Genomic DNA, 21883 nt, shown 5'->3' on the forward strand with positions numbered 1-21883 from the left:
TGAGGGAGGGAAAATAGGAATGAGGAAGGGTATACAGGGGTCTCCATATGTATCTGTAGGACTTAATTTCTAAAAAACAAAACAGCTGGGTAACAAGTTCATACAGTCCTTTATCTGCATGTTTAAAGTATTTCCCAAATAAAAGGAAAATCTAATGGAGAAACATGGTGAGAGCATAGCTAACTAAACTGGCTTTTTTTTTTTTTTTTTCCTTTAGAAATCAGAAGGGTCATTCAGTAAATAACCTGTGAATTTCAGATTCTTCAATCCTATACATGTTTTGGAGTATCAGGGTTTTTTTCAATTTAAAATTTTTAATGTTTATTTTTGAGAGAGGAGAGAGTGTGTGCATGAGCAAGAGCTAGTGGGGCAGGGGCAGGGAGCGAGGGAGAAAGAGGATCCAAAGTAGGCTCTGCACTGACAGCAAAGAGCCTGATGTGGGGCCAAACTCACAAACCTTAAGATCATGACCTTAAGTCACATGCTTAACTGAGCAATCCTGGCGCCTGGTTTTTTGTTTGTTTGATTTGAGAGATAGAGGGAGAGAGAAAAAGAGAGAGAGGGAAAGCATGGGAGAGGGGGTAGAGGCAGACAGAGAATCTCATGTAGACTCCACGCTGAGCATGGAGCTTGTATGTAGGGCTCAATTCTAAGACCCCTGGATCATTACCTCACCTAAATCAAGAGTTGGATGCTCAACAGACTGAGCCATCTAGGTGCTTTTTTTTTTTTTTTTTTTTTCAACGTTTATTTATTTTTGGGACAGAGAGAGACAGAGCATGAACGGGGGAGGGGCAGAGAGAGAGGGAGACACAGAATCGGAAACAGGCTCCAGGCTCTGAGCCATCAGCCCAGAGCCCGACGCGGGGCTTGAACTCACGGACCGCGAGATCGTACCTGGGTGAAGTCGGACGCTTAACTGACTGCGCCACCCAGGCGCCCCGTGCTTTTTGTTTTTTAAAAGATGAAGTCAGAGGTTACTTAAAATATCATTGTTAAATGGTCTATTGAGTATTTGAATACAGGCTTAATCATTTTAAGAACCAGGAGAGTAATTCTTCAAAATTTTTGTTTTTGCTCCAATTATATACATTCCTTGAGAGCCAAAATTATTTGAGATCATTCTGTGACATAGAAAGTTAGTTGTACATTTCAAGTGTGGTGAAAAGAAATGCTTTTGGGGGATTAATGGCTGAAGAAAAGAGTCCTTGAGGTGGGAAGAAATAGAACTATAGCATTGGTAGCAGTAATAGCCTTGAACAAGATACCTCCCCAAAAAAGTAACCAAGAGGGTGTCTGGGTGTCTCAATTGGTTAAACATCAACTCAATTTGGGCTCAGGTCATGACCTCACGGGTTCATTCCTAAATTCTGAGTCCAGCATCAGGCTCTGTGCTGACGGCATGCAGCCTGCTTGGGATTCTGTCTCCCTCACTCTCAAAAATAAATACAAGAAAAAAAAAAAATTAAAAAAAGTAACCAAGAAAAAAAAAAATTAAAAAAAGTAACCAAGAATTGGCAGTTTAACTCTGCAGGAGTGAAGGGTAAGGTTAGTAGTAGTTAACATCCCTAAATAAGAATTACTGGGCTTATGGGGCCCCTGCATGGCTCAGTCGGTTAAGTGTCTGACTTCAGCTTAGGTCATGATCTCATGGTTCGTGAGTTCGAGCCCTGCATAGGGTTCTGTGCTGAAAGCTCAGAGCCTGGAGCCTGCTTCAGATTCTGTCTCCGTCTCTCTCTCGGCCCCTCCCCTGCTTGTGCGGTCTCTCTCAAAAATAAACATCAAAAAAATTAAAAAAAGAATTAGGCTCAGATTTGGCAGCCAAGGCACCTATCATTTTCATGAGACTTTTGTTCAGCAAATGATTATACCCCAGTAAAATGGAAACGAGTCATCATTCTCAGCCCAATGGCAATTTGTGCTTCTCCAGGAGTCTACCACTTTCTATCAATGGAGGCTACCACAATGAAAAGGCCCTGCTCTTCCGTAGCTGTTCTTGGGCAAGTCATTTCATCTCTTTGGTCCTCAGCTTCCACTCACGTGTTAAAATAATACCTACTCTCATAGGAATCAAGGAGACCAAATTCAAGGGATACCTGGCTAGTTCAGTTGAGAGGAGCATTATACTCGATCTCAGGGTTGTGGGTTCAAGCCCCACATTGGGTATAGAGATTACTAAGACAAACTGAACTCAATAACAGAAATGTCTAGGGGCATCTGGGTGGCTTAGTTAAGCATCGACTCCTGACTTAGGCTCAGGTCATGATCTGATGGTTTGGGAGTTTAAGCCCTGCATTGGACTCTGCACTGACAGTGCAAAGCCTGCCTGAGATTTTGTCATCCTCCTTCTCTGCCTCCTCCGCTACTCGCACTCTCTCTCAAAAATAAACGTTAAAAGAAAAAAAGAAAACAAAGTAGTGTCTAAACTTTAGTTTCCAAAGCCCTCCAAGTTCATCTGATATATTCCCATTCTAACATTCCTTCTAGGTGTATTATCACTTCTTTGTTTTAGGATTCTTGCCTATTTACTTGTAGTCTTCCTATTTCCAAATTTTAGTTCTCTGCTTTTCCCCCAAACCATTTCCTAACAACCAAAACTCAGAAACTTTACTCTTCATAGGACTTATATGGAGTTATGTGTATGTATATATACTTTTTTAAATATTTATTTTTGAGGGGCGCCTGGGTGGCTCAGTTGGTTAAGTCTCCAACTTCGGCTCAGGTCATGATCTCATGGTTCGGGGGTTCGAGCCCCACATCGGGCTCTGTGCTGACAGCTCGGAGCCTGCTTCAGATTCTGTGTTTCTCTCTGCTCCTCCACTGCTTGCAGTCTGTCCCTGTCTCTCAAAAATGAATAAATGTTTAAAAAAAAAAAATTATTTTTGAGAGAGAGCGAGAGAGCGAGTGTGAGCACGCAGGAGAGGGCAGAGACAGGGAGACAGAATCCCAAGCAGGCTCCACATTGCAGAATCTGACACGGGCTCAAACTCACGACTGTGAGGAGGTCATGACCGGAGTCAAAATCAAGAACTGGACACTTAACCAACTGAGCCACCCAGGTGCCCCTGGAGTTATATATATTTATCACACACTGGCTAATCATTATGTATCAATTTGCCTAGTTTTTACTTATTTTCCTAGCATAATCATGTCTACCCTAATCATTATTTTGTACACTAAAATGTCTGTAGTGTTGTTTAGGAGCAGTGTTTGTGCTCTGTATAGAAGTCAAAAACTCCCTTCGTGAGTTACTTCTTCATTTTCTACAAAGTGCAATCTTTTCATCCACATCCATTATGTATGTACGCTCTCCAACCTTGTACTAAATCTTTTCAACTGAAGTTGAAGTCTTAAGAGTAATTAATGTGTTTTCATTTCTAGAGCCTTCATTTTTGGGGTCGGGGGGGAAGGGAGGGGGAAGAGACTAAGCACCTACTGAGTTCATCCAACAAGAAGCCATAACTTTATTAATGATAGAAACAGTACAAATTTCAAACCAAGCTGCAGTTATTCTTTTGAAACACCAAAAAAGGGTCCTCGTTTTCAGACGGTTACATTGTTAATTCCTGTAAAAGAAAAAAATCATTAGAAGTAGTTATAGGCAGATTAAGAATTCAGGACACTAAAATATGAGGTAATACAGAATAGATTTTGTTCTGAAGCTTCCTAACTGGCTGATTGATATTAAGCCACAGAAAATAAAGTCATCCATAATTGGTCAGGGAAGAGAGAGTTAAGGAATAAAGGATAAAGGCTTGGACACTTACCATAATAGCATTTACAATATCATTACTGTTGTTCTTCAGGGCTCGAACTGCCTTTGCTCTTGATACATTTGCTTGCGACATGACCAGTTCTATGTCCTTAACCTCTACACCTGTTTCATCAACCTGAGAGAGAGAGAGAGAGAGAGAGAGAGAGAAAACAAAAACAATAAACTAAAGGCAAGAACAACTCTAGCAGTTCTTTGCGAGTTAGGAGTCTCTTGAATCTATTTTTTATTTTTTTTAATGTTTATTTTGAGAGAGACAGAGAGAACACATGAGACATGGAGGGGCAAGAAAGAGAGGGAGAGAAAGAATTGGTTATCAGCACAGAGCCTGACATGGGGCTCCATCCCATGAACCGTGAGATAATGACCTAAGCCAAAATCAAAAGTCAGACACTTAACTGACTGAGCCACCCAAGTGTGCCGAATCTGTTTTTTTTTTTTTTTTTTTTTTTTTTTAAACGTTTATTTATTCTTTGAGAGAGACGGAGAGTGCACAAACAGGGGAGGGGCAGAGAGAGGGAGACATAGAATCCGAAGCAGGCTCTAGGCTCTGAGCTATCAGTACAGAGCCTGACGCAGGGCTCAAACTCACAAACCAGGAGATCACAACCTGAGCCAAATTCGGATGCTAAGTGACTGAGCCACCCAGGAGCCCCGCACCGAATTTAGTTCTTAATATAACTCAGAAACTATTTAACTCAATGCAGTTCGAGAGCTTAAAGCAATACAGAATCCTTCCACCAATATAAACCGGAGAATTAAAAGTATAAAATATTTTCCTATGTACCTCTTCCTCTTCACTCTCTTCTTGTACAGTTGGAGTCTGTGTGTTTTCTTGAATGTTTGAGACAGCTTCACCTTGAACTTTGAATTTCTCAGCAGCTGCTAGTTGTGCCTGCTGAGATAAATCCTCGATCTAAAGGGCAGAAAATATAGACTTATGTGAATAGATCAGTCTGCAGTAAATGAAATAAATCATTTATATCTTTTCCAAATTCTCAATCTAAAACCACTTCAGGTTAACTTACTAGGTAGCTTTAAATTGCTTGCCCTCACTAAGATTATACATCACCGTGGAAAGAGTAGTAGCTTAGCTCTAGAACAGTGGTTCTCAACTGGGAGGGGATTTTGACCCAGGAACATCTGTCAAATGTCTGGAGATTTTTTTTACTACACCTGGGTATGATGCTACTAAACATCTGTAACACACAGGAAAACTTTCTTTACCTTGGCTTCCCCAAAAACTATGTAGGTATCTGAAGCTGGGCTCTTGTAGACATCTGGTTTTGTGATGACAAAGAGGATATTCTTAGATTTCCGGATAGTGACTCTTGTAACCCCTGTAACCTGTCGAAGACCTAGTTTGGACATAGCCTAAGAAATAGAAAACATCAGGTTTTTAATTTCTTTAAAAGCAGCTTCAGTAAGTAAAGAACACAGTAGTAACTACAACCACAACAAAGCCTTTTCCTAGGCTAAGTTTATATAATACAGAATTGGCTTCCCGGGCTCCTGGGTTTTCTACCATAATAATTTCTGTCACTTTAAATATGATACTAACAAAAAAATAAATATATAAATATGATACTAACACTACAGTTTCCCCTCTCTAAAGCTGCTTCATCAGAAGCTTTAATTCTTGGTTTATGACTTAAAATCTCACCTTCCGTGCCTTCTTTTCACTCCGGCTCTGTTTTGCTTTACTGACTGGTTCTTCATCAATTTCAGCTGCTGCTGCCAGCTAAGAAGATAAAACAGCTATGAGTAAACTGGAATGTAAATAAAGCCCAGATACCAAAATCCTGAGGTTTTCCCTTTATGAAGCTACACTTCTCCAAATACTTAAGTCAGCTCCTCTGATCAATTCTCGTTCTCCAATGCTTCCTTGGCACAAGTATTTTGACCAGTGAATAAGAGAATACCGACCTGGGCTTGTTGGGTGGTTGCCTGTGTGGAATCCTGTTCCTCAAGCTCTGGTACTGATTCATCACTGTCCGATTCTGTTCCAGACCCTGAGATGACAAATAACTTTTACTATTTTAAAGTACATTATGAGGAGGAGGCACCTCACCATAGACTGCCTGGACTAGAGGTCACTGGCTTATGCTAGACCTCACAAAGTTAAGTGTAAACCAACTGACTTGTGTGAAGCCAGCTTGACAGACTCCAACTTAGTCACAAACTAGTGTGTACACATCCATTAAAGACCCGGCCCCAGAAATGAGGTAATTACTAGTTACAGGCCAAGCAGTTTATAAACTGTAACTGCTTCCTTTCTCTCAAGGTGTTTACTCACTGGCACCGGCAAATACCAATGACCTACCTAACTCCAAATTCTACCCAATTGCTCAACCATCCCAAAGAGGTTCTGGCAGACAAGGTATCTCCAGTTATATTTAGGTGAAAAGGCAGTAAGTTCACATTGTGGAGGCAGGCCAGAGAGGACATTTTCCTCTTATCCTTTATATTGGGTTGGGGAAGGCCAGAAACAGTTGTGTACACACATTTAGCCTTATTTTCAAACCACTTACTCTAGCAATTTGGTCTAATGAACTTAGCTTGAAGATTCTCAATGATTGCCCACCTGTAGTTCTAACACTCACCTGTTAGATTCTGTCCTGTGACCTCTCTCTCCCATCTTCCAAATATAATTCACACATTTTAAATTTACCTCAATCAAAAGGCCAAGCATCAATAAAGACTACTGAGAGGAAAAAAAAGCATACACCTGCACCATTCTCAGGCTAGGAAAAGGTCTTGGAAAGGGAGTCCCTTGGGCACTGGTCATTACTAAATCTAAGAAGTAAAAAGAAACTCAAATAGTTCCATATTTCCCAGCATTTTAGCAAATCCCAGGCCCAGGGACAAAGTTAGTCATGTGGCAGAGATTAGAGCAAATTAAAGGGTCTAATAGGTCTTGGTTTTCAATGTCAGATTATTCAGGTAAGAACAATGGCAGATCCAGGGTTAGCCTGGACCACATTACACAAGATAATACAAAACACACTATCTGAGGTGATGAAAACCAAGATTGTTTCATATACCTAGAGCTTTTACATTTAAAATGGTATAATTCTATGTTCTATGTCCAAACACAAGCAGATATACTGGAGAAAGCGGCGCATCCTAGGGTTAGTATCGGTGGGTAGCCCCAGGAGGGGTGTGGGCGACACACCATGCACACAGCAAACCAAGGCAAATACCCTTGTTGTTCTTCAGAACAGGCTGCTTGGCAGAGGGGGTTGGGGCAGGGATCCCAGCAGGTTTAGGGGTGGGCATGTTGACGAGGACCGACTGGAAAGGCACTCCCCCCGAGATTGGTTCCGGGGGAATCAGAGGCGGCAGCTCATCCTCATCAGCAGGGGCTGAGGGCTTACAGGGTGATTCCAGCACCAGCCCAGGTGAGGACGGCAGAAACTGCTGTTTAGGAAGCAGAGGGGGAACTGGGGAGGGAGGGAGAGGCAGAGAGACTGGTGGGGTGGGTGCTGGAGAGACAGATGCTGATCCAGCATTAGGAAGGACCTTCTCAGAGGAAGCTGTTGCTAGAGGGGTAGAGGTCACAGACTCAGGAGCAAGAGCCAAGGGGCTCTTTGGGGAATGAAAAGAATCTTTGCCTTTTAACGGAGAAACAGGAAGGGTTTTGGGAGTCTTTGGAGAAGAGGCTTTCTGAGCAGAGACTGTCAGTAGAGGGGCTGGAGCCAATGTAGAAAGGGGTCCTTTAGTACCATTCTTGGCTGAGGGATCGGGGCACACAGGAGGTGGAGTAGCAGAACTCTTCTTGGCCAGTGGATCTTTCTCAGAGGGAACTGTGACAACTGGTGCACTTTCTGGAGCTGGGGCAACAAGTACTGGTTTGAGAGCTGTGGGACCTTTCATTATTGGTAGGCCTTTAGATGCCTGAGGGGCAGTGGACCCCAAGGGACAAGTAACTGAAACTGGAGATATAGGGGCCTCTTTGGGTGAGGGAGAAATCTCAGATGAGGGAGTGGGGGCACCTGTGGAGGATGGGGTAGCTGGTGCTCTTTTGGGGGATGAAGCTGCTGAGGTTCCTTTGGAGGATGGAGTCCCTGGGGCTCTTTTGGGAGATGGAGTTGCTGAGGTCCCTCTGGAGGATGGGGTAGCTAGAGACTCTTTGGGGGAGGAAGGAGTCAGAGCTGGGAGAGTGGAGGCCCGCTTGGGAGGTGGGGTTGTTGGGGCCCCCTTGGGGGCTGGAGTTTCTGGAGACTCTTTGTGGGAGGAAGGAGTCACAGCTGAGGGAGTAAGGGTCCCTTTGAGAGATGAAGCAGCTGAGGCCCCTTTGGGGGAGGGAGGAGTCATTGGGGAAGTGGGGGCCTCTTTAGGGGATACAATTGCTGGTCCTCCTTTCGGGGAGGGAGGAGCCACAGTTGGGGGAGTGGGGGCTCCTTTGGGAGGTTGGGTAGCTGAGGACTCTTTGGGGAGGGAAGAGCTACAGCTGGGGCATTAGGGGACCCTTTGGGAGACGAAGTTGCTGGGGCTTTTTTGGGGGCTGGAGTTGCTTGGGACTTTTTGGGGGAGGGAGGAGCCACAGCTGGGACAAAGGGGGTCCCTTTAGGAAGTGGGGAAGCTGGGGCTCTTTTGGGGGCTGGAGTTGCTTGGGACTCTTTGGAAGAGGCAGGAGCCACAGCTTGAGGGGTGGGGGCCTCTCTGGGAGGTTGGGCAGCTTTGGGGGAGGAAGGAGTCCTAGCTGGTGGAGTGGAGGTCTCTTTAGAGGATGGGGTTACTGGGCCCCCTTTGGGGGAGGGAGGAGTCCTAGCTGGTGGAGTGGAGGTCTCTTTAGAGGATGGGGTTGCTGGGCCCCCTTTGGGGGAGGGAGGAGTCCTAGCTGGTGGAGTGGAGGTCTCTTTAGAGGATGGGGTTGCTGGGCCCCCTTTGGGGGAGGGAGGAGTCCTAGCTGGTGGAGTGGAGGTCTCTTTAGAGGATGGGGTTGCTGGGCCCCCTTTGGGGGCTGGAGTTGCTTGGGACTCTTTGGGAGAGGCAGAAGCCACAGCTGGGGTAGTGGGAGCTCCGCTGGGAGGTTGGGTAGCTGGGGATTCTCTGGGGGAGGAAGGAGTCATAGCTGGGGGAGTGGAGGTTTCTTTAGGGGATGGAATTGCTGGGCCCCCTTTGGGGGAGGCGGGAGCCACAGCTGGGGCAGTGGAGGCCCCTTTGGGAGATGGAGTAGCTGGGGTTCTTTTGGGGGCTGGAGTTGCTTGGGACTTTTTGGGGGCTGGAGGAGCCACAGCTGGGGCTCTTTTGGGGGCTGGAGTTGCTTGGGACTCTTTGGGAGAGGCAGGAGCCACAGCTTCTGGGGTAGGGGCCCCTCTGGGAAGTTGGGTAGCTGGGGACTCTTTGGGGGAGGAAGGAGTCATAGATGGAGGAGTGGAAGGCTCTTTAGGGGATGGGGTTGCTGGGCCCCCTTTGGGGCAGGAAGGATTCACTGCTGGAGTGGATGTCTCTTTAGGGGATAGAGTTGTTGGGCCCCCTTTGGGGGCAGGGGGAGCCACAGCTGGGGCAGTGGAGGTTCCTTTGGGAGATGGAGTAGTTGGGGCTCTCTTGGGGGATGAAGCTGCTTGGGACTTTTTGGGGGAGGGAGGAGCCACAGCTGGGGGAGTGGAGGCCTCTTTGGGAGATGGGGTATCTGGGGCCTCTTTGGGGGATGGAGTAGGGGAATGCTTCTTGGCCAATGACCCTTTAGGGACTTGAAAAGAAAGATTGGCCTCTGGAAGAAAGGAAGCTTCAACTGGAGAAATAGGGGATGAGTGATTTCCAGGAGGAGTATCAGGGATAGCAGGTACGCTTTTAGAAAGAGTTAAGGTAGAAGTAGTTGAACCCTTCTTGGTTGGACATCTTTTAGTTTGGGGAGACACACTAGTCCCTAAACGAGATGTGGAGTCAGCTAGGGAAGTTCCTTGAGAAGATGTATTAACAGAAGAACCAGAGTCCTTGGTTGGGTGCCCTTCAGGAGAGGAAGCCACAGGTTCCAATGCCGAGGTATGAGAAATACCATGAACTTTCTTTGCACCTTGAGGAGGAAGAGAGGGAAAGGGCTCAGACTTGGGAATTTCGGGGGCCAGTGCCATGGCAGCTGGAAAAGCAGAAACATTCTGGGGGGGTAAAGTCACAGTTGGAGCCACAGGGTAACTTTCGGAGGCTGGTGGAACCAAAGGTAAAATAGTAAGAGTGGAACTAACCTCCTTATCTGGGTGGCTTTTATGAGCCAAAGAGACAGCTCCTAGGAAAGGGCTGGCTATAGTGGTAGGAGCCACCCCAGCAGTGGCAGCAGAAAATGTAGCCATGGTTGGGGTAGGGAGAGAACTTCTGGGAAGCAGACTCGTGGGGTCTGGGCTTGCATAAGGATCTGTCTTGATTACAGAGGTTGGAGAGTTAACACCCAGAGGAGAGGGAGTAGTATTGACTGGCATAACTAGAGGGAGAGGCTCTACAAGGCTTTTCTTTGCTAAGGTGGTTTCAGGGGAAAGAGGGATCTCCAATGATGATGATGTACTTTGGGAAGAGGGGGGATTTTCAGGGGCTGCCAGGGCCAATGGTATTAGAGTAGGGTCTTTCTTGATAGGGAGTCCTGCCTGGACTGGTGAAACAGGGGCTCCAGCACCAGAGGCAGGTGAAGTCTGGAGATCTTTCTGTGTTGGTAACTTTACCAATACTGATGCAGGGAGACTTTTGGGGTTCTCAGGGGCTGGCAGAGGAGGAGAGACTGGTATTCCCAGAGGGGTTGTTACTTGAGGAGCAGGAAGCTCTTTGGGAGCCACAGGAGTTATAACAAGGGCAGTATGGGAAGTGGAGTCCTTACTACTTATGGGACCTGATGAAACTGGAGGAGAGACACAAGTAGCTATCTCAAAGGTAGTAGGTGCTGCAGAAACTGTAGAGGGGTTAGCCATAACAAACGGGGTGGTTCCAACAGAACAAACAGGAGCTTCTTTCAAGCTTGGACTCTCTGGAGAAGCAGGAATTTGGGCCACCAAAGGCTGATGATGAGTGGCATCAGGAGAACCTTTGAGAATGAGAGAGGCTGTAGGAGATAATGGAGAAGAGGTAGCTACATTTAATGAACCAGAGGGGTTGTAGGAGGCTATGCCAGTGACAGCAGAGGGATCTTTGTCAACAGAAAGAGTCAAAGGGGAATCTCGAGTCCCTGCTGGAAAAGCAGCCACAGCAGCAGAAGTCACCTCATTTTTGGAAGGAGGGGGAGGAATTACAGATCTCTGAGAAGGGTAAGAGGTCCCTGTGGAAGAATGATCTGCAGAAGTGGCATTCAGTATAGCATCTGACAGAACATTATGGCCTGTTTGACCTAAGGGCTGAATAGGAGAACCAAGAGAACTCTGATGTAAAGGTGCAGGGTGAGAGCCTAGAGAAGGGAGAAAAACTGGAGAGATGTTGGGAGACACAGAAATAGACTGGGTTGAAACAGATAAGGCAGCAGGTGAACTATGGGGTCCCTTTAGGCTGAGGCTTTCCTTGTTTTGTTGAGAAGTCAGAGCTGAGGAAACAGGGATGTCTCTGAACTGAGGGGGAGTGATGGCTAGGGGAGTGGTGGGTGGCATCTGAGGACATGAGGCTACTCCAGACTGAACAGAGGCCAAGGGAGTTCCAACATGGGCAGGAACAGCACTGACTATACTTGGAGGGACGGGGGTAATTTTTTGAGGGTCTACTTGTAAGGGGTCTTGAATAGGAGAGGTCTTTGGTTCTGAGGAAGCAATGGGAGATGACAGGGAGGTCACTGACCCTGACTTAGTCACAGCAATCGAAGGAGGTGAACTAAGAGGGTTAAGTGGATGAGCAGAGTTCTTCTGAACTGAGTGGGGAGCCAAGGCCACCAGAGCCAAGGGAGCTGAAGAAGAATGGGCGCCTTTCAGAGTTGGAGTTATCATGGGAGAGGCCAGAGCTAAGGCAGCTGGGGAGATGGGAGGCCCTAGTAGGTTTGGCAGGAAAGCTGGGGTGTCAGTGGGGGAAGGGACAACTCCCAAAGGCAGGGCTGTCCCAGAGGATGACTGGGGAAAAGGAGCTTCAAAAGGGGTTGAAGCAACACTAGAGGGAGAAAGAAATGGGGAAGGCTGGTTAGGGGTTGCCAGAGGGCATTGTTGGGGAGCCAGGGAACAAGAAGGGGGAAGGGTAGATTCAGGCTGCCCTAAGGCAGCAGTGACATTCAAGGCTGAAGACACAGGAAGCATAGCTGGAGGAGAAAAGCAAAAAAGGGGAATAAAGAAGGAGAGGGAAGGAAAAAAACAAAGGTGAGTTATGCAGCCCAACTTGGTACAACATGCCTCACAGGAAACACAGAATTTTTTAATCTGAGAATGAAAGTCACCACACAGGATTAGACAAAGGTGACAGGCAACAGCAACCTTCCCCAAACATATTTCAGTGGTCCAGTAAGAACACATCCCTCTCCCCATCTCCCATGTCCTACCAAAACCAAACCAAACCAAACCAAACCAACAAAACCTACAAAAAACAATTTTAAGGTGAAAAGAACAGTCTAAGCAGCCTATTAGTCTCTAAATGGGGAGCACAGGCCTAAGAGTGGGGTTGGGAATAGCATGCTTTCCATCCTTTCCCAGATGTGCCCTCCTCCCTTCCTTCCTCAAACAAACCCTAAGTTTTTCTTATAGGCCATAGAATACCACTAGAAGAATAGCTGTTCTACTCTGTCCCCCAAGGATCAGTCTGTTTCAGTGAAACAGACACTGAGAATCAGAACAAGGAAGGCAGTGAGTGGTGATAACGACCAGGAGTCGGAGCTAAATGAGAAAAAAAACAAGTCTTTATATGCTCAGGCTTCCACTAAGGTAAGAAAAAAATCTGACTCTTAGAATAAAGTTTTAGGAAGGTGGTATCTGGCACACAATTCAATATGAAGTATTAAGAACTAAGTCACTCTGCCTCTCTATGCCTCCGTTTACCCACTCACCCAAAACAAACAAAAAACCAACCACAAATGGGTTTTACTTCATAGTTTCTACAGACCTTCCTAGGTAATGTTAGCCCTTCAGACATCAATCTAAGATGAACCAGACTGCCAGGGAGAGAGCTTAGTCACAAGGGTAGGGATTGTATTATGAAACTGTAGACCAACTTGTTAAACCAGACTGTGGTTCTATTTTGGAAGAAGGGAACTGGAGTGGGGAATACACTGGTTTTCTACCCCTTAATTTGGATAAGTATGTCATTCTGCCAAAATAGACCAATGTTCTAGCTTTACTAGAGTAAAGCTCAGCAAAAGATTTTCTGAATGATGAAAAACTACCATGCTTACTATTTGGAGCATAGGATTAGACCAACAAATGCTCAATACCTAGAAGGAAATTAAAAAATGAAAACAAAACAACCCACAGCATCCAAACTCACAATTTATTCAACCAGTATCCAACTACAGAAAAGACAGGCGGCTCAACCAGTTTTTCCTGGAGAGTTGGTAATTCAAAGTCTTATGATTACAGTGTAAATGCTTCCTAACACATTACTCAGAATTTGAAACTTAGAATGTTTTCCTCTGACTGGATTTCAAGATGGGGTAAGGCCCAAGTTACCTGCTTTAGACACTATAACCAATTCTTTGGGCTAGTTTTTTCATTATAGTAATCACTTAATTATAGTTACAGAAAAAAATTCAGAGTGTTTTATCACTGGCACCCTCTTATTATTAAACCAACTGTACAAGCTCAAACTATTCAGAAATAAGCTTACCAGCATTAAGGATTGCTTCAGAAGCAAATGGCATTAGTTTTGAGGCTTGAAACAGATTATTTGAAATTCATCTAAATTTCAGTCTCTACATTTGTAAAATCAAATTGTTGAATAAGGTTTTGGTTAGCATTGAATTACAGGATTGTTTGAGACCAGTCCTTTATTTTCTCCCTCCATTAAATTCCTTGTACTTCAAGGATTTCATACAGCTTGTTCACTAGCTCAGAGGCCCCCTCCTTTTTCTTTTCTAGCAGCTGTATTAATCCCTTCAGCTGCTAAAATCAGACAGGTGGGGGGAGAGAACCTCAATGCTTTTAACTATAAACAACTCTATTTTAATTCCAGAAAGAGAAAGAAACTGCCCTTAAGTGACAGGTGAAGTTAAAAAAAATATATATAATTACAACAAAAGACAGTGAGAATGTAAGTTGCAGCCCGAAGATTCCCTTTATTTCAGCACAACTGACGCAGCAAGAATATCATTAAATATTTTTTCGCTATCTCTTAAGTTTTCTAGAGATACATTTTAACCACTATTCAAAACTTGCCTTTACATCCATTAATTTCAAAGATGAAGAAGTAGTCAAAAGAAACGTTTATTTCAATATTGGGTTCTGGCAAGCTACTGATGCAGGCATTATTTCAGCACACCAGAAATCTCAACACCAACTCATAAAATAAGTTAACCCACATACGAGTGCCCTGGGGCCCAGTAGGACACATCTCATCCAGACATGTGATGAAGGCACAATGCCAAGCTCTGCCACCTAAAACCTTGGTGCAACTTGCTGGCTAGAACTTCACAAAAGCTCAGGTCTCCTTGGCCTGCAAGTGTGTCAGCCAGTTCCAATAGGTAAGAATCACCGAGCCCCTTCCCAGCTCAGTTCTATGTGAGGTGAGGGTTCCACAGAATGCCCTTTGAGGCAGTTACCATAACCCACAAAGTGGGCCAGGGAGATTTTAATACTTAAATATACTGTTTACATTCCATTCCCTAATGAAGTCCCTCCAGGACAGCAGTTAGTATCAGCGACTCTCCTCCCTGGTAAAGCTACAGCCCATCTTTAATGACTTAATTCTGAAAAACAGAAGTGTATTCCCTTTGTCATTTTACCCACCAAATGGTCTTAGGGTCATTCTTACAGTTTGAATGAACAGCAAGGGACTAGGGGAACCTACCTGTCTCAGCCTGGGGCTGTGGCAACTCCTGCTCTGTAGCAGGGACGGTTTCTGTGGCTTCACCAGGCATTTCTGAAGGGAATAAAAAGGAGGCCTGAATTGACTGGGATCCGTTCTGCTGCCCAACCCAGAGTCAAATATTCTTAAAAACTCTGCGAAGGGCTGTTAAGCAAAAAATCATGAAGGTGTCGGGACAACCCTCCCCAAAGCTGCTGGGTATAGGTAAGAAATAAGACGTGACCCTCCGATCTCTGATCAAGCAAATCACCTTCTACCTCTCTTTACTCCGCAGAGAACGGACTTCTAGTGCCCACGGGTTCCTTTTACTCCACACGCCGAAGCCCACAAGGGCAACAATCATCACTGCGTTCTCGACCCGAGGGAGAGCATCCTCGTCTGGCTCCCGACCACGGGAGACTTCAGACGCTACGCTGCACAACCTCCCCTCCTACACTCACTCTGCCTGGGCTGGCACCTCCAGGACTCCCGTTTGTCGACTTTCGGGAACCAGGAGGGGGAAAGAAAGCGCCTTAAGTCCCAACACTCGCTTGTCACAATTAAGAACGGCCTGTGTGTCGGGGGGGGGGCGGGGGGTTTCCAAGGCTGTGACCCCATTAACCTCCTCCGGGTTCTTATGAAACCTTTCCTAACAGCAGACGCACTCCGCTTCGGCCCCCAACACCGCAACAGCTCTCATCTCCCCAGCACTGGCCTCCATGCCCGGCCCGCGGCCCTTCTGCTCTGCTTTTGCTAGGATATCAACCACAGACCCCATTTTGTCCGGAGGCCCCAAGGCCACACTTCCCAGAGGCGAGGAGGAACCCGGTGGTCCCACAAAGCCTCCAACTCCCCTTAGCTCTCAGTCCCCAGGGCGGCTCAGTCCGCAAAAAGGCGGATGGCTGCGGATACAGAGTAGCGACGAAGACAGGACTTACTGTGCGGGGAACGCGGAACCAAGATGGCGGCAGAAAGAGAGCGAGCGAGAGCGTGACCCACGCCTGTTGCAGAAGGAAGCCTGGTGGAGGGGGCGGGACCAGGATCCGATTCCGGGTCAGGAGCAGCCGCCAGTCACTTCCTTTAACGAGTGACCCCTCCGGTTGTTCCCTGACGGGGATGGTGACGAGGTCTAAATAAGGGTAAGAATTCAGAACAGAACGCCCTGGCCTGGCAGGAACTTCAGCTCTGTGCAGTCCTTAGATAGCTGGGCAGTCCTTAGATAGCCGACCTCTTCCCATCCCCTAAGTCGAGGCATTTTGATACCCAAAGGGAAATTGTCATGAAACAGGCACCCTCTGCCCTCTGGTCAGTAACTTAGCCACAGCGGTATTGCAGTGACTTTTTAATTACCCCTTTTCAATTAATGAGGGGACATAGGAGATACTAAATAATACTGAATGCCACGGATTGTACTCACATCATTGTAAGGTAGCAGTGACGTAGGTTAACCCTATTTTATTTTTGGAATACACAATTTTGACAGATGTTGAAACTATTATATATAATTACCCTCCTCAGAAAAAACGTAGGCACATAGGCAATTCTTTTTCCTGTATTTTGGGCAAATAGATATCCTGAAACTCATCCATTCTAGTAGTCCCAAGACCCCACGTTAAGAACTCATGCTTTATATGGTAAGATTTCTGTAAAGTCGATGGGGCACCTGGGTGGCTCAGTGGGTTTCAGCTCATGTCACGATAGCACTGTTCCTGAGTTCAAGCCCCTCCCCTCAGAGCTCACAGTTTGGAGCCTGGAGTCTGCTTTGGATTATGTCTCTCCCCGACCCCCCCCCCCCCCCGCCCTTTTTCAAAAATAAACATTAAAAACATGAAAACAAAATGACTCCTGAAAAGAGAATGTAATTCAGCGTTTTGATCACGAAAAGGCCATGGGCCCTGACCCTTCATACCATCTCTCTCAGCCCTACAAATATACTACTTTAAAAACAGCTAACACTATTTGAGCTAATGGCTTTAAGACAATTGTGGCTGTCTTTTAAGGGAAGCCGTGACATTATGCTCTGAAAACTACTTGTGATGTGAGCATTAATAAATTAGGATTAAATGAGATAGTGGGGTTTACCAGAATTGAGAAATTCTGAGATTCTTTTCAGATAGGGGAAGCAATATTGTGGAGTGATTAATTAAGAACATGAACTCAGTAGGGGTGCCTGGATAGATCAGTTGGAAGAGCATGGGACTCTTACTCTCAGGTTCATGAGTTCAAGCCCCATGTTGGGTGTAGAGATTACTTATATAAAGAACATGGACTCTGTCGCCATACTCTGTCTGAATCACAGCTTGGACACCTTGTAGTAACCTTGGGTGATTTAATTAGCCTGCTTGTGCCTCAGTTTCCTCACCTATAAAATGGGGAAAATAGTAGCTACTTCATAGAATTATTAGGAAGATTAAATTAGGTAATATATGTACATTACTTAAAAAGTGCTGTTACTTTTTCTAAATAAATATGTGACCTGGAAGATTTGTTAGCACAGTCCATTTACCTTCAGAAGAAAGGGTAATAGCCAATCATCTCCTTAGATGATAAGTAAAGCTATTTTGACCACTCCTCTTTCTTTCCCATCCAGCTCACTGACTTTTCTCTGTTGTTAATGACTAGCTAAGGAAAGATGTATTTTCTTTCTTTGGGTTTCTTTATGAATTGGGCAAGTATGGAGATGGAAACCAGTTCTGTGCCCTTTGTTTCTGCAATTCTTATATATCGATGAGTTGGCAAAATCAGAGAATAGAGAAGTTAATAGTCTTTGAGCATGTTTCTGCTATCTTTAATGAACCAAACATTTATTTATTTTGAAAAAAAAAAAAGGACTTTATTATTTAAAAAAAATTTTTTTTTTTTAAGTTTTCATTTAAATTCCAGTTAGTTAGGGGCGGCTGGGTGGCTCAGTTGGTTAAGTGTCTGACTTCGGCTCAGGTCATGATCTTGCGATCTGTGACTTCGAGCCCCACGTCAGGCTCTGTGCTGACAGCTCAGAGCCTGGAGCCTGCTTCGGATTCTGTGTCTCCCTCTCTCTCTGCCCCTCTCCCACTCACGCTCTCTCAAAAATGAATAAATGTTTAAAAAAATTAAAAAATAAATTCCAGTTAATTAACATACAGTGTAAAAATATTTATTCTTTTCAATGAGTACAATATGTTCTGAAACTACTTTTATGGGCTAGTACAGCAGCTTTATCCAAGGGCTTTAATATTAAAGCATTAAAATAATGGTAGACATACTGGAAGCTTGAAATATCTCTTGTTGAAAGCATAACACCAGCCTTTACATTCCCATTCTGAGTTAAGATGGAGTGATGAGTCTTTAGTAATTTTGTATTCAGGAATTTTTAACTGACCCACTGGTTTCCAAACCTAAAAACTGAACAATACATAGTAAATAGAAGCTCAAATAACAAGGAATTTTGCACAGTGGTATTTAATGTTTTTTCTTAAAAGATTAGAAAAGAGAAGGAAATGCAAGGCATTTCGGTGTACTGACTGCAAAGTCTGTTTTATACATATACACCAAAAGATAAAAAAAAGAATGTGTGGCTACAGAGAAAACAATGTTAAAGGAAATATAAAGGAAGGAAATTTTTCATAAATCATAGAAAGCACCAGCCTGATAGCTTGACTTCTCAGTGTTTCTCAGAAGATGGACTGTAAACCAGAATGACTGTTTTGTTTAGCTTGGTTGTAAAACTGGGCAAAAGAAATCTGACTTTCAGAATCTATTGCAAAAATTCAAATATGGAAGAAACAAAACCTTTAAAATTAAGTATTTGGATATGTAGAAAGGGAAGTGTCTTGACAAGTAAAATAGGCTTTATGTTGGTGAAATTGGTTATTCTAAGCTGCTGCTCTATGGTGTTGACTAATCCAGTTATTTTCTGAGGAAAGAAGTTAGGAGCTACAAATGCAACAGTTGTAAAAAAAAAACACTCTACTATGCCCTAATATTGTAATCTAGTAACTCATATGTTTAGATGCCCAATTTAAAATGATTTTTAAAAGATGAGCAGTGGGGTGTGGCCTGGGTAATAAAAATACCAGTAAGCAAAATTAGAAGTGACCTAATACATACTCTAGGTATAATTAATTTAACTTAAGGTCTACGACTTAAGGACAAAGCTCTCATGTACCTAGAATATTCAGTCCAGAAATATGGAGGCTGTATCTGAGCTGAGATTAAAGTCTTCGGCATATTACTGCTCACTTGCCTCTACATACGGCAGCTGGTAGAAGTAGATCAAAATACATATGGCAACTGGTAAAAGGTATATCAAAAATCTTAGAATTATCTTTGTATGATACTAACTTTTACAAATATTTGCAATCCACTTGCTCCTCTCATTACTGCTTCTTCGAGAAACCTGGACACTCTCCTTTGGTGGTTTCAGGAATCTTTTCAACATAATTATTTTTCAAGAAAAGGACATTTTGCTTTGAGCACTAAAACACATATATGGTTCCACCATATTAATTAAATGCTGTTGAAGTATTTGGTTATTGGTTGAAGGTAGAAGATATCTACAATGGTTTGAGGAGAGTTGTTATCTTCAGAAGTCTTTCTGTAAATCTGAAATAGAATAGATTCTTATCAAAGGACAGTAAAGTAAAACAAAACAAATCCCATTTATTTTCACACTCTGATTTGGTTAATGCTTCCATTAAATTCACATCATGCATAAAGATTTGCTTTCACACTTGCTGAAGCCCACATTACAGGCTGAGCTAGTACAGAACAAGAGTACAAAGGACTTAATATGGCCAGTTGGAATGGCAGGTTCACTGAGGCTTTCCAAGTTCAGTGTCATCATTGTTCATTCAACAAGCACATATTTGAGTGGCTACTATGAGTTCAGCATTATCTTGGGCACTACTTTTTAACCATCATGAATTTTATTAAGAAATGAAGTGGAAAGGGAGTTTGTATTTCTGTAACATGGCCACAGTTTTCTATGGTATACATCAATCTCCTGAATAATATTCACTGCTGATTTTTTTCATTTTGGCTTACACATATGCTTGGGTCTCTCCTATTCAAATAACTTTTCCTTTGACACTGCTGTCCTCTTGGTATCTCCTTTGGGTTCCAATATCCAACAGGATTTTATCACTTGTATACTGCATTTGACACTTTATAATTTCCTTGAAACTTTCCCCTGGCTGCTTCTGTAACACTTAACTTTCCTCTTTCATCTCTCTGCTTCCAAATCATTACCACCTCTCAAGGATGGCTCTAGTATTTGTACCTTTTAGAGATCTCCAGTGCTATTCTCCTAAATGGTAATAGCCCAGTTGGCCTCTTGGGCTCTATTATATCCCCTATATCCCCCCAGATTTTTGTTGCTAGTTTTATCTGGCTAGATTAAACTATAAATCATGGCAAAACCTTCCTCAAAAACCTTTAATAGATTCCTTGTCTCTACTGAATTAAGTCCAAACTCTCAAGACTGAAATTCAAGGCCATCTATACCCTGGCTTCAGTCTGCTTCTCCAGTTTTCTATCCAATCACTTCCTGACACATCTTTTTTAAGATTAGCTGTACTAGATGGCCTCCAGAGTGACCTGATGCTTTTGTCTCTAATGTTTTTGCCCTTGCTGTTCCTTTAAGCATGAACAACCTGTCACCTTTTCCCACTCCTGTACCCTTATCCCATCATATCTCTGCTTGTGGAAATCATACTCATACCTTAAGGCATGGTATATAGGCGTTGGGGATTAGAATCTGTATAGCAACTCACTGAAGAGTTCAAATATCACTCTTTTCATATGAAATCTCAGGTTCTCAGAATCAGATGAGATCTCTTGGCATTTTATACTTCTTTGTTTTGTATCAGTTAGTACTTCCTAAGGGCAGGAGGCATGGTGTGGAATTCATCTTTGTATAACTAATTTTTGTTTCCCTCATGATACCTGATACATCGTACCTGATAGAATATCTATTGAATTAAGTGACCAATTTTTAAAACACTAAGGATAGTAAGCTAAATCTATAACTTGTTTTAGGAGGGCAAAGGCTAGAGCTCTAAAATTAATCACTTGCTGGATACTTTAAACTTCCTGTACTAAGATCTAAATAGCCAAAAGGGAAAAGTATAGTCTTACCACTCTTCTTGAGAAGTTCTCCTTTTCGGGATTTATCCAGGTTTTCAAGAAACTGTTCAAAAACTTTTATGTAAGGAGCTAGACTGGTCTTCTTATAATCTAAATTATGAAGGCCATGCATTATAATTAGCATTTTGGAAGTGAGAATTACACGAAAGTATAACTTTAAGTTTTTTTTCAAGAGTTCTTTAAAATAGTGTTGTCCAGGGGCGCCTGGGTGGCGCAGTCGGTTAAGCGTCCGACTTCAGCCAGGTCACGATCTCATGGTCCGTGAGTTCGAGCCCCGCGTCAGGCTCTGGGCTGATGGCTCAGAGCCTGGAGCCTGTTTCCGATTCTGTGTCTCCCTCTCTCTCTGCCCCTCCCCCGTTCATGCTCTGTCTCTCTCTGTCCCAAAAAAAAATAAATAAACGTTGAAAAAAAAAATTAAAAAAAAAAAAAGTGTTGTCCAATATATTAAGAAATGTGTAGTTTACATACTCTAGTAGTCACATTAAAAAGGTAAAATAATTTTAATATTTAATCCAGTATATCTAAAATATTATTTTAAAGTAATAAAAATTGAAATATTTTACATTCTCTCATACTAAGTCTTTGAAATCTAGTGTTTTGTATTTAAAATGCATCTCAATGTAGATGATGTATTATCATGAGCAATACTTCATCTATATTTAGATTTAAATTATAATATACAGTTGAAAAGTAGGCTCATATACCCAAATTTCCCAAACATACTTACAATTTTTCCAATAATTGAATCAAATATCAGTTTTAAAACTTATTTAAAACACTTTTTTTTTAAGATTTCATTTTTAAGTAGTTTCTACATCCAATGTGATGCTCAAACTCACAACCCTGAGATCAAGAGTCACATGTTCCACTAACTGAGCCAGCCAGGCATCCCTATCAGTTTTGAAATTTAAATTAATTAAAGTTAAATTTAAAAAATCAGTTCCTTGTTTATACTAGTCACATTTCTTTTTTTAAGTTTATTTGTTTTCAAATTAAAAAAATTAAAAAAAAAATTTTTTTTTTTCCCAACGTTTATTTATTTTTGGGACAGAGAGAGACAGAGCATGAGTGGCGGAGGGGCAGAGAGAGAGGGAGACA

At 43.4% G+C, this 21883-nt stretch overlaps 2 protein-coding genes across 8 annotated transcripts in view; both read right to left on the reverse strand.

Annotated features, from left to right (window-relative positions):
- Window positions 1-3440: 3440 nt before the first annotated feature.
- On the reverse strand, window positions 3441-19096 carry NACA (nascent polypeptide associated complex subunit alpha). Of its 4 annotated transcripts, none has more exons than XM_045465495.1 (8): window positions 15601-15712; window positions 14666-14737; window positions 5699-5784; window positions 5436-5513; window positions 5000-5146; window positions 4560-4688; window positions 3768-3890; window positions 3441-3566 (listed from the first exon to the last, which is right to left on the reverse strand). In XM_045465495.1, exons 2-8 carry the CDS (start codon window positions 14733-14735, stop codon window positions 3552-3554), a joined length of 648 nt encoding a protein of 215 aa, XP_045321451.1. In that variant the 5' UTR covers window positions 14736-14737; window positions 15601-15712; the 3' UTR covers window positions 3441-3551. The 4 variants fall into 4 exon arrangements, with proteins under 4 accessions (XP_045321451.1, XP_045321449.1, XP_045321452.1 ...); XM_045465493.1 differs by lacking the exons at window positions 14666-14737; window positions 15601-15712 and adding exons at window positions 6976-8172; window positions 9186-10500; XM_045465496.1 differs by lacking the exons at window positions 3441-3566; window positions 3768-3890; window positions 4560-4688 and adding an exon at window positions 18983-19096 and having other exon boundaries at window positions 5062-5146; window positions 15601-15791.
- PRIM1 (DNA primase subunit 1) overlaps window positions 17780-21883 on the reverse strand; it is a 51599-nt gene continuing 47495 nt past the window's right edge. For all 4 annotated transcript variants that reach the window (XM_045465499.1, XM_045465498.1, XM_045465500.1 and 1 more), the window contains 2 exons: window positions 20777-20875; window positions 17780-19243 (listed from right to left, as the gene is read on the reverse strand). In XM_045465499.1, coding sequence (XP_045321455.1) covers window positions 19224-19243; window positions 20777-20875 — 119 coding nt within the window. In that variant the 3' untranslated portion in view covers window positions 17780-19223. The remainder of the gene's footprint in view (window positions 19244-20776; window positions 20876-21883) is intronic.

This window comes from Leopardus geoffroyi, chromosome B4 (genome assembly GCF_018350155.1).
Source record: "Leopardus geoffroyi isolate Oge1 chromosome B4, O.geoffroyi_Oge1_pat1.0, whole genome shotgun sequence".
In the NCBI taxonomy this organism is placed as follows: domain Eukaryota; kingdom Metazoa; phylum Chordata; class Mammalia; order Carnivora; family Felidae; genus Leopardus; species Leopardus geoffroyi.